This window comes from Physeter macrocephalus, chromosome 16, assembly GCF_002837175.3.
Source record: "Physeter macrocephalus isolate SW-GA chromosome 16, ASM283717v5, whole genome shotgun sequence".
Lineage (NCBI taxonomy): Eukaryota > Metazoa > Chordata > Mammalia > Artiodactyla > Physeteridae > Physeter > Physeter macrocephalus.
Window position 1 is genome coordinate 103,738,766 of NC_041229.1, and position 11,641 is coordinate 103,750,406.

Below are 11,641 nucleotides of genomic sequence, written 5' to 3' on the forward strand. Positions count from 1 at the left end.
CAGTCCAACGCCATCCTGCGACACCTGGGCCGCTCCTTTGGTGAGTCCTGAGGTCGAAGGCAGCCAAGCACCTGAAGGGTCCCGCCAAGATGTCCTGGGGCCTGAGTTGCTGCCACCGGTCCTGTGGCTGGAGGGCAGGCCACATGGCCCTAGAGGAAGGGGCAGGCCAGGGCGCTGCGAGGCCATGCGCATGCTGCTGGCCGACCAGGGCCAGAGCTGGAAGGAGGAGGTGGTGACCAAGGAGTCCTGGCTGCGCGGCCCACTCAAGGCCTCCTGTGTGAGTGACCGTGCTGAGGCCGCAGCTGGGCCTTTACGGGGCGGCGCGAGGGTGCGGGGCAGCGGAGCTCGGCGTCCCTCACGAGCCCTGCCCCCTCCCAGCTGTACGGGCAGCTCCCCAAGTTCCAGGACGGAGACCTCATCCTGTACCAGTCCAACGCCATCCTGCGACACCTGGGCCGCTCCTTTGGTGAGTCCTGAGGTCGAAGGCAGCCAAGCACCTGAAGGGTCCCGCCAAGATGTCCTGGGGCCTGAGTTGCTGCCACCGGTCCTGTGGCTGGAGGGCAGGCCACATGGCCCTAGAGGAAGGGGCAGGGCCTGGGTTGGGGGGTTCTCGGTTATAGGGCTGGGGCTGCCGGTCCCCCCCGGGCAGGGGCCGTACGGGTCTGGCTAGCCCCCAGCCGGTCAGCACCACGTGGGTTCACTGCTCCTGTTTCCTGGATGACAGCTCAGAGGCAGTCACCAGCCGCCACGTGTGTGCTGCTATAGGCTAGGGCCGCTGCGGGTGCGCCCAGGAGCTTCAGCGTAGACCTCCTGCCCCTTTTCTCCTGCTCTGGCCTCACCTGACTCTGGAAAACCCATGTACACAGTGAGCAGGCCTGTGGCCTTGTTTCAAGGGTGGCGGGAATGTGGCTCAGGGAGGTGCTTGCCTCTTCACTGGCTATCTTGGCGGGGAAGGGGGGGGTCCCAGGAGGACAGAAGAACAGTGGAAGCAGCCAGGCCCAGGCCCACCCTGACTTCTGCAGCCCCAGGGTGAGAGGACAGAGGCCTCCAGCCGCGGCCTGCTTCCCACCCCACGCTCTCCTGCACCCGGACACACCAGCCTGCAGAGCCGAGTTCTGTCCAGGCCCCGCAAACGGCCACTCCTCTGGCCTAGGGAAGCATGATCAGAGGCTTGGCCCACACTTGCAGGGGGACAACCTGGAGGAAGGGCTTGGGGCGATGTGGGCAGGGAATTTCTGACTCCCAGGGACCCAGGGTGTGGTCTCAAAGACAAGCGTGGGCTTCTGCTGGGTACGCTCCTTGGGCTCGTGGCGTCTCCACGAGCAGCAGAGTTGGGCAAAGAGGACCCTCCAACGCAGGGGACCTGGTTTCCCAGCCCTGAGGCCTGCAGGCTTCTGGGGGAGAGGGGTGCAGCGGGGCACCAGCCTAGGCCGAACCTGACCCTCTGCCTGGCCGCTGACCCAGGGCTCTACGGCAAAGACCAGAGAGAGGCAGCGCTGGTGGACGTGGTGAACGACGGCGTGGAGGACCTCCGCAGGCACTGCAGCCACATCATCCACCATGGCCATGTGAGCAGGCCGGGCTTGCACTCAGGGCCGGGGCTGGGAGGCCGCCCGGGCCAGACGTGCCACGGGCCGCCACGGGCATTGCTCTCTTTCACAGGAGGAGGACAAGGCCCAGTATGTTCAGGAGCTGCCGGGGCACCTAAAGCCCTTTGAGACCCTGCTGTCCCAGAACCAAGGGGGCCAGGCCTTCATTGTGGGCGACCAGGTGAGTGCTGGGTCCAGCCCGTTGTAGGTCCATTTCTCAGAAGGGCAAACCGAGACCAGAGCAGGGCCATGACTGGTTCACTGGAGTAGCCACAGTTCTGGCCCCCAGTAGCCCCCCTCTCTCTAGACCCCATTCAAACCCCCTCCCGCCCCCTGTCCTGCAGATCTCCTTCGCAGACTACAACCTGCTGGACCTGCTGCTGAGTCATCAGGTCCTGGTCCCCGGCTGCCTGGACTCCTTCCCCCTGCTCTCGGCCTACGTGGCCCGCCTCAGTGCCCAGCCCAAGCTCAAGGCCTTCCTGGCCTCCCCGGAGCACGTGAACCGCCCCGTCTTTGGAAGCCGCAAGATATGAGCCCACTCGGCCTCCCCTGGCAGACGGGCTGCCCTTGGGACCAATAAACACGGTGAGAGGAAAGCTGTGCTGTGGTCACTGAGGGACCGGGTGGCCACAGGGGGCCCCCTGCCCCCTCCCAGGCTGCTTTTCGGAAGATGAGGGCTGGGCTGGGCCCTGGAAAAGCCGTAGGTCCCCAGAGCTGCCGGGAGACAAAGAGGAGTTCCAAGTCCGGAGAGGAAGATGAGATCCCAAACCTCAAAGACCTACCCTGGACAACTTCCTGCAGGAGGGGGTAGACCTCCCCAGGGGTACTCATGGCTCTGGTAACCTGGGAACCACCTGCATCTGGGAGAAGGGCCGCCGTGTAGGGAACAGACAGCCCCTGGCGTCTGTGTGATGAGTTCTGTCGTCCGGCACAGGCGGGGCGGCTGGTCTCTGCACACTCAGGTGCTGTGCACACGTGCCGCTTGGGAGTGACACGCACGCTCGGGTGTTTCACCCGAGTGAGTGTTGATGTTGTCCATTCTCTGTGTCCCCCACAGTCACCCGCAGGCAGGGCCCAGGTGTATGGCTGAAGGCGGACCTGGGAGCTCTGGGCGCATCATGCTGCTTGGGAAGCCGGGAGCGGGGTGGGGTGGGGTGGACAAGGGTCTCCTCCAGCTCCCGGGAGCCTCTGTCAGCCCTCGGCGGGGGCACCCTGCCACCTGCCCGGTCCCAGCCCATCTCTCCCCTCCCGAAAGACTGTGACCGCCTCCCGCCTCCTGTGGCACCCTCAGCCTGTCCGGCCCCTCCCGCTGGCTCTTTGGACAAAGTGGAGTCAGATAATTCCAGAATGTCTGGCACTCCCAGTGCAGAGCTCTCATGGCTTCTTGCTGCCCTTCAGGGAAAGTCCGCAGCCTGAGGAGCCTGCCAGGCCCTCCTAGATCTGAACTCTTTGGTCTCCAGAACGTTCCCCACCCCCCTGCCTGGTTCACCCTTAGAGCTGCTCTCGGCTCTCCAGACAGCCCAGCCCTCCCGCCCCTCCCAGCCTTTGTTCCTGTGGTCTCCTCCGGCCCATCCCCCTCCCCGCCACGCCCCATGGCCACGCCCCTTCAGCCCTCAGCTCGCTGCCTCTCCGCTGTGGCCAGGTGCCCTGGGCACTTCCCCCTCTCCTGTAGCTCCACTCTGTGGGGTCTGGCCTGCCCCAGTGGTCTCCGCTCCAGCCCTCCTCCTTTGAGGTCAGAGAGTCCATCAGGTTAAATTCTGTCTCCCCCGCCCCCGGGTGAGGTGCTGACTCACCTTTACCCGTCAGGAAATGGGTGTGCAAACACCTGCAAGAGCTGCCTCTTTGTGTCTGGGACACTCTACCTCCATGGGCGAGGCCGCAGGGCCTCAGTAGTGCCCCCCTCAGCCCCATCAACCGAGCCTGTTTCATAAGGGTCTCCTATCACAGGCCTGTCCCAGTTCACAGACCTGGTGGCCCCGCTCCATTCTGGCCCCATACTGGGGACTTCTTGCACTTAACCCCCTCAAGGGAGGAAACCCAAACCAGAGAGGGAAGGCAACTTGTCCAAGGCCACACAGCTTATCAACGGGAGAGCTGGAATTCAAACCCAGGGCTGAGGAACTCCTAGGCGGTCCTTGGAAAGGGAAGAAGGGAGGGGGCCAGTTTCAGGAGCAGGAGTGACTTAGAGCCAGGCAGGTGCCAGAGGCTCCGGCGGGTGGGCAGGGGCACTGGTGGCCACTGTGGGGGCCTTGGCCTGGCTTTGCTTGCTGTCCCTTCAACTTGTTTGCATGAGCCTTGTTCTTAAGAGAAGCACCCAGGGGAGAAAATAAAACGAAGGCTTTTGGCTCACCCATTGGCTGCATCCATGACTGGGTTCTGGCTCAAAAGGGTGTCAGCAATGAGAAAGTGGTGGCTTCTCAAAGATTCAGGCTCAGTACGTTTAAGTCTTCAGATAGACCTATGGATTAGGCCACGCCTATGGAAAGTTACCATTTTGAGAGTTTGAAGCAGTGGCTTTTTCCTGTTATTCCAAAAATAGGGCAACTGGGACTTTGGCTCATAAATCCGGCCAAGGCAGAGTTAGACACACAACTGGATGGCCGCTCAGCTCTGACCTGGCAATGTCTGTGTGCATCTCCTCCTCCAACCCTGCCAGCCCCCATCCTCCAGACACATGTGACCCAAGCCCAGCTAGTCACCAAGCCCCAGCCCCAGGCACAGTGCGTGGTCCAAGGTGTGAGCCCTCGCAGGGAGCTGAGCCCATCAGAGTCCCCCCCGACCCAGTCTGGACAGCGCTGGCCAGGCGCCAGGAGCCCCGTCCGTGACCAGAGCTTTCTTTTCTGTACAAGAGTCTGTGAGGATGTGACTTTGGAGGAGCAGACTGTGGGGTTGGTTACAACTGAGAGAGTGGAGCCTGTGTGTGTGTGTGTGTGTGTGTGTGTGTGTGTGTGTGTGAGAGAGAGAGAGAGAGAGAGAGAGAGAGAGAGAGAGAGAGGGATTCTATATGTGATTAGAATACAAGGCCAAAGCTAGAAGAGAGAGAGAGAGAGAGAGAGAGAGAGAGAGAGGGACGGAGAGAGAGAGAATGAGTTTTTTTAGGCCACAATTCCAGTCCCCGAGAGGCCAGATCCACTTTGTCCTTCCCCTGGTTTGTTTATGTGGCCCCAGACATGGCTCTCTTCTGGAGTTGAGTTTCTGTGACTTCAGCTGAAAGAGACTGTGATAGTTTCCAAATAAGTCCACAAACCCTTTGACAATTTTCCCCTCAGAATTTGGAACCGATCTCTTACCCCTTGAGTGTGACTGGACTTAGTGACTTGTTTCTAATCACAAGGACAGATGTTCCAGCAAGGAATACGACTCAGCAATAAAAAGGAATGAACCACTGATACACAGGACAACTGGAATCTAGAGAATTGTGTTGAATGAAAAAAAAAAGCTAATCCCCAAAGCTTGCATACTATTTGATACCATTTATATAACATTCTTGTTGTGACAAAATTATAGAAATGGAGGACAGGACTTCTCTGGTGGCGCAGTGGTTAAGAATCCGCCTGCCAATGCAGGGGACACGGGTTCGAGCCCTGGTCCGGGAAGATCCCACATGCTGCGGAGCAACTAAGCCCGTGTGCCACAACTACTGAGCCTGCGCTCTAGAGCCTGTGAACTGCAACTACTGAGCCCACGTGCTGCAGCTACTGAAGCCCGCATGCCTAGAGCCCTAGAGCCCGTGCTCCGCAACAAGAGAAGCCACCACAATGAGAAGCCCGCGCACCGCAATGAAGAGTAGCCCCCGCTCGCTGTAACTAAAGCCCATGCACAGCAATGAAGACCCAGCACAGCCAAAATTGTAAATAAATAAATTTATAAAAAAGGAGAAAAAGAAATGGAGGACAGATTGTGGTTGCCAGAGATTAAGGCCAGGAGAGGGGGGTGGGGAAGGGGAGTGGTGTGGTTATAAAAGATGAGGTAACAGAGCATGTGGTGAGGAACTGTTCCGGGTCCTGACTGGTGGTGGCTGCGTGAACCTACACAGGTGATAAAACTGCATTGAATTAGACACACACACACACACACACACACACTCACACGAGTCGAACTAAAACCAGGGCAATCTGAACAAGATGGGTAGATTGTATCAATGTTAATATCCTGGGTGTGATGTCACACTACAGTTTTGCAAGATGTTATCTCCAAAGGAAAAGTTTAGGTCAAAAAAAGGAAATAGGGTTTCCCTGGTGGTGCAGTGGTTGAGAGTCCGCCTGCCGGTGCAGGGGACACGGGTTCGTGCCCTGGTCCGGGAAGATACCACATGCCGCGGAGCGGCTAGGCCCGTGAGCCATGGCCACTGAGCCTGCGCGTCCGGAGCCTGTGCTCCACAACGGGAGAGGCCACAACAGTGAGGGGCCCGCGTACCGCAAAAAAAAAAAAAAAGTCAATAGACTTAAAGGCTCTATTTAAAAGATACAGGATGTCAAAATGACAAACGAAAAAACATTAAATTATATTCTATTTATAAGAAACACACTTCATGCATAAGGATATAGAGAGGTTGAGAGTAAAAGGATGGAAAAGACATGCTGTGCAGGCACTAACTAAAAGAAAGTTAGTGCAGCTACATTACCATCAGGCCAGAAGCACTTTAAAGCCACAAGTAAAATAAAGTAAAAGACATGAAGAGACAGTTCACTGAAGATGATACAGATGGAAAATAAGCACATGAAAATATATTCAACTTCATCAGCCACTGTACAGCCTAGCCATTGCGCCTTTGGGCACTTATCCCAAAGAAATGGAAATTTGCCGTCACACACAAAACACCTGTATATGAATGTTTATAGCAGCCTTATTGATAACAGCCCCGAAGTGGAACTAACCCAGATATCCTTCAATGGGTGAGTGATTGCTCCTGACTCCTGCTCTTGGGTCACCAGCCACCCACCATGAAGGCACTCCAGCAGCCCTGGTGATAAGGAGCAGGCTTCCTGCCAAAGCCAGCACTACATCACCATCCACGTGAGCAAGCAGTCTAGAAGGGACCCCTTACCCTGCCTTGCGCGTTTCTTTCCATGGAAACCACAATAAAGACTTCTGCCCACAGTTCCCCATCTTTCTCTGCCTCTTGAACGACCCTGGCGCGTCTTCGGGCCACCAACCCCCAACCCCGGTGTGGCATGCCTCGTTCTCTTGGGATCTGTGAGAAACAAACTGTCTTTTCGATGGAAGTTGCCTCTTGACCTGTTGGCCTTGCCATACCTAAATAATAATAAAACCTATATTTAAAACAGAGACCCTGGGCAGCAACCGCCCAGCCAAACCACCGCAATAAGCCCGCGCACCGCAATGAAGAGTGGCCCCCGCTCTCCGCAACTAGAGAAAGCCCAGGCGCAGCAATGAAGACCCAACGCAGCCAAAAATAAATTTAAAAAATTTTTTAAAAAACGAAAAAAAGAAGGTATTGTGGTTTTAGTTTTCATTTCCCTGATGACAAATGATGTCACACACCTTTTCTTATGCTTGAGGGTTGTGTAATATTGCCACATGGAATATCTCAAGACAGCAAACACTTTTTTTCCTTACTTTTATTGAAGAATAGTTGATTTACAATGTTGTGTTAATTTCTTCTGTACAGCAAAGTGATTCAGTTATACGTACATATATTCTTTTCCCTTATGGTTTATCACAGGATACTGATTATAGTTCCCTGTGCTACACAGTAGGACCTTGCTGTTTATCCATCCTATATATACAGCAAAGAATCTGCAAATCCCAAACTCCCAATCCATCCGCCATCCTTCCCCCCCCCCCCCTACAGTAGGACCTTGCTGTTTATCCATCCTATATATACAGCAAAAACTTTTATTTTTAACGTTGAGGGTTGGACTGTGAAATATGGACACAGGTGGCTAGTAATTTGCTCCCCCTTCAAACCAGTCTTTAAATATTTAGTCATCATGTATTTAGCTTGGCCATATAGAAGCTGCTTAAAAAAAACAAACAAACGAAAACAACATTGTTTATAGAAACAGATTCACTTTCAGAGGCTGGAAAAAACCCCTCGTAACCATTTCCTACTTCTCTGTAGTTCTCATTCTTGCTTCACGTTGTGTATTAATTGGATATAAGTTCAACGGAAGTTCCAAAGCCTTCAAAAAACAGCAGCTGAAACAGGCTAGAAGCTTTTTCTCGCTCAACTAAAAGTCCAGAGTCATCTGGACGGGCCTGGTATCCGCTGTCCGTGGTGTTGGGGACCCAGGCTCCTTCCAGCTGACTCTGTCACGCTAAGGCTGCTGTCCTGTCTCCTCTGAGTTCCAGCCAGGGGAAGGGAGTTCTCTGAACCACACCTACTGGGGAGGCACATTCTAGGGTTTACAATGTAGATGATAAAATAAGTTACTTGCGGCCAACACCCAGCACAACCCCGTGCAGCATTTGCTTTGGAATTTCTGACTTTCAGCTGAGGATGACTTCTAGTGAATATGCCTTTTGCAAAACTACTCAGCAAAGAGAGGCAACGTTATCAAGAAGTTCTTTTTTTCTCCTTTTTCAGCACTTCAGGGGGTGGGCCAATTCATATTTAACCAGTTATTTAAGGAATCAAGGTGGGGAGTATACTGGCTGCTCTGTAACTGGTTTATTCCAGTTCTGTTTTATATAATGGCCTCCGGGGAAACTCCTGGTGGCCTCCGCCTAAGCCCTGCTCTGACTGTGGTGACAAGTCCCTGGTTTGACTCTACCAAGCATCTCGTGAAGCCCGCAAATGTGCCACCCACCACGAGGGTGGAGGGCTCACTCCTAATACCGTCTCCTCCCGTCTGTGTTAGGACGATTTTGACTGCAAGCCACAGAAACCCCACGCAAACAAAAGCGAATGTCTTAACTCAGCCCGCTGGGAGGTGATGGATGCTTCTGACCTTAGGCCTGCTGGCTCATCTCCAGATCCGTCCCACTCTCCCTGGCCCCCCATTCCTGCTCCCTGGATCACTCTCCCAAGTCAGCTGCCACATACATGTCCTGGTCTCGGGCTCTGCCTTCTGGGGAGACCCAGCCTAAGACAGCAGGGGCTAGTTATAGTAAAAGTTTTTGTGAGTTTTTCCAGTGTTGGGAGTGACTGATATGTTTACTCCTGTGGGCATTTATTGACAATCTTTCAATGCACAGGGAGGAAGATATAAGGCAGGTTCCATGGGCTTAGGGACTCTGTCTCATCCCCTGCTGAGTTCTCAGTGCCTTGAACAGTGCCTGGCACTTAGTAGATGCTCAAGAAATAGCTGTTGAAGGAGTGGGGGGAGGGTGGTCCTGCGGCCCTTGGCGGCGTGCTCTGGTCCTGTCTCTCTGAGCTAAGTTTCTTCCTGGGGCGAGCCTTCCTCCTGGCCACCGCACACCCTGGTTGTGCCTCAGCAGGGTGCCAGAACCTTGGCGTCTAGAGAAGAAGGGTGCTCCCCCACTGCCCAGGACCCGCACCTGACGGTCCCTGGCTGGGGGTCTGAGAGTGTGTGTCAGGAAGGGGCAGGGAAAAACCTTGCCTAGGCCTGAGTCCTGACCCCAGCTTCTCCCACACTGGGATGGAGCTCTTCGGTCCCTGGCAGGTGTAGGGATGGCTCTGGGGTGGTGTGAACTCCCTGGAGTCGGCCTCAGGGAGCAGAGATCCTGGGAGCAGAAAAGGCATCTGGGAATATCCCAGGATAGATGGGGAGGGACAGAGGTCTGGATCCTGAGCCGGCGCAGTGGGCTCTGACCACCTTTCCTCTGCTAAGCTGGTCAGATGCGGGGAGAAGAGGCTGCGGCTCTGCCTGGGGTGGAGGGGCGTGTTGGGAAGGGCTCGGGGTCCTCCCAGCCCCAGGACTACACAGGCCAAGTATGAATGACCGCTGGCCTGGACTGAGGACTTGCTATGTGCCAAGTATCATCTCATTTAATCCCCACAGCTTATCCTCACTTTGCAAGTGAGCAAAGTGAGGCCCGAAGTTCTACGGAGCAAGGCCGAGGTCCCTGAGGGTGCCGGGGAGCTAGGACTTGAACGCAGGCCTCCTGGCCCCAACACTGCGCTCTTGACCCTGAAGCCCCAGATGGGGAACTATAATGTGAGTGCCACGAGGGCAGGGGACTTGTCTTCTTTATTGCTCAGTTTGTGGAGGCCTATTCGGCTCTGGACCCTAACTGTGTCTCTCCAGGCTTTTAGCAAAGCAGGCCGGACACGGGCCGGCCCTGGAGAGCCGCGCAGAAGCGAGGCGTGGTCTATCTGGTGGCAGGGCTATTATTATTCATTTTTAAAATAAATTTATTTATTTTATTTATTTATTTTTGGCTGCGTTGGGTCTTTGTTGCTGCACGCGGGCTTTCTCTAGTTGCGACGAGCGGGGGCTACTCTTTGTTGCAGTGCACGGCCTTCTCATTGCTGTGGTTTCTCTTGTTGCAGAGCACGGGCTCTAGGCTCATAGGCTTCAGTAGTTGTGGTGCACGGGCTCAGTAGTTGTGGCTCGCGGGCTTAGTTGCTCCGCGGCATGTGGGATCTTCCCAGACCAGGGCTCGAACCCGTGTCCCCTGGATGGGCAGGCAGATTCTTAACCACTGTGCCACCAGGGAAGCCCCAGGGCTATTATTATTATTATTATTTTTTTTTTTTTTTGCGGTACGCGGGCCTCTCACTGTTGTGGCCTCTCCCGTTGCGGAGCACAGGCTCCGGACGCGCAGGCTCAGCGGCCATGGCTCACGGGCCCAGCCGCTCTGCGGCATGTGGGATCCTCCCGGACCGGGGCGCGAACCCGTGTCCCCTGCATCGGCAGGTGGACTCTCAACCACTGCGCCACCAGGGAAGCCCGCTATTATTATGTTTTAATATTTATTTATTTTGGGGCCATGCCACTCAGCCTGTGGGATCCTAGTTCCCCGACCAGGGATCAAACCCATGCCCCCTGCAGTGGAAGCGCGGAGTCCTAACCGCTGGACCACCAGGCAAGTCCCAGGGCTATTTTTGCTGCTTTCTAAAGGAATGTGCCTTTGGCCCTCACCTGCCCCGGAGTACGGTGGATGCCAGCATCCTGGCGCTGAGGGGACACAGACCCTGGAAGAGCCTCGCTGCCACCAACTGGCCCTGCTCCCGCAAGGCTAGAGATGAAAGCCCTTCTGGGTTTCCAGTTGCTCCTGGAGGGGAGTGCTCTCAACGCGCGCGAAACCGCTAAAGGAGCTCACCCAGGTTATCAGGTTGTGCTGGGACGCTACAAATGATGTGAGCAGGGCCCCGCAGCACCAGGAATCCAGTTCCAGCCCTTCTCAACCCTCTGGGGAGCATTGGGGTAGAGCCACCTTCCCTTCCTGCCCTGGTGAGTGGGGGGTCAAGTCCCTGGCTTGGTCTTTGCTGGCCTGAGCCCTTGGTCATGCCTCACACGGCAGGTTGGTAGGCACAGAGTGGCACTGGATCAGCCCAAGAAGGGGAAAGAGGCCAAGGGCTTTCCCCAGCATCAGCCTGCTCCTGGGCCCTGGCACCCCCATGCGAAGTGGAGTTCCCAGCCCTGAAACGGGCCTTGCTGGCCACTTTCAGCGAAGCTCGCGCCCGAGGCCCACCAGATGCTAGGCAGTCACGGTGACAGGTCAGTGCTCAGCCAGGCCCCTGGGCTCCTTTCCCCATGCGGGGTCGGCCGAACCCACCGAGGGAGGGGCCCAGGGCCATCTGGGGCTGCCACTCCCATCCGGAGCTTCCTGCTGGGGCCTGGCCCACGGAGGTGTCAGCCCAGGGTGCTAGGTGCTGTCAGGGTGGTGGGAGCAGAGAGGTGCTGCTGGGTCCCAGACCTTCTACTTTCTTGCTTTATTCCCTGGTTTGGCTGGACCGAACCTTCACATGGATTCCTAAGAAAGGTGTGGAAGGTAGCTTTTCTGAGACCTTCCTATCTAAAAAGTCTACCTTCCCACTTGACCCATCGCTGGTGGTTGGCCCAGCGTACATTCACTACTGGGACTCTTCCCCACCGCTACGTGGAAGGCCGTGGCTGTGTGGTCTTCTCACCTCCGCCCTCAAGGGGCGGGGGAAGCCCAAGGCCAGTCTGATTTCACTC

At 55.9% G+C, this 11,641-nt stretch overlaps 2 protein-coding genes across 2 annotated transcripts in view; one reads left to right on the forward strand and one right to left on the reverse strand.

Annotated features, from left to right (window-relative positions):
* The window catches only part of TBX10 (T-box transcription factor 10), a 2,563-nt gene extending 2,549 nt beyond the window's left edge, over positions 1-14 (reverse strand). Inside the window, 1 exon segment of the mRNA XM_028500934.1 lies at positions 10-14. Coding sequence (XP_028356735.1) covers positions 10-14 — 5 coding nt within the window.
* Positions 15-89: 75 nt separating this feature from the next.
* GSTP1 (glutathione S-transferase pi 1) lies at positions 90-2,177 on the forward strand. The gene is made up of 6 exons (XM_028500935.1): positions 90-105; positions 156-277; positions 379-466; positions 1,465-1,568; positions 1,663-1,770; positions 1,934-2,177. Exons 1-6 carry the CDS (start codon positions 90-92, stop codon positions 2,120-2,122), a joined length of 627 nt encoding a protein of 208 aa, XP_028356736.1. The 3' UTR covers positions 2,123-2,177.
* Positions 2,178-11,641: the final 9,464 nt, after the last annotated feature.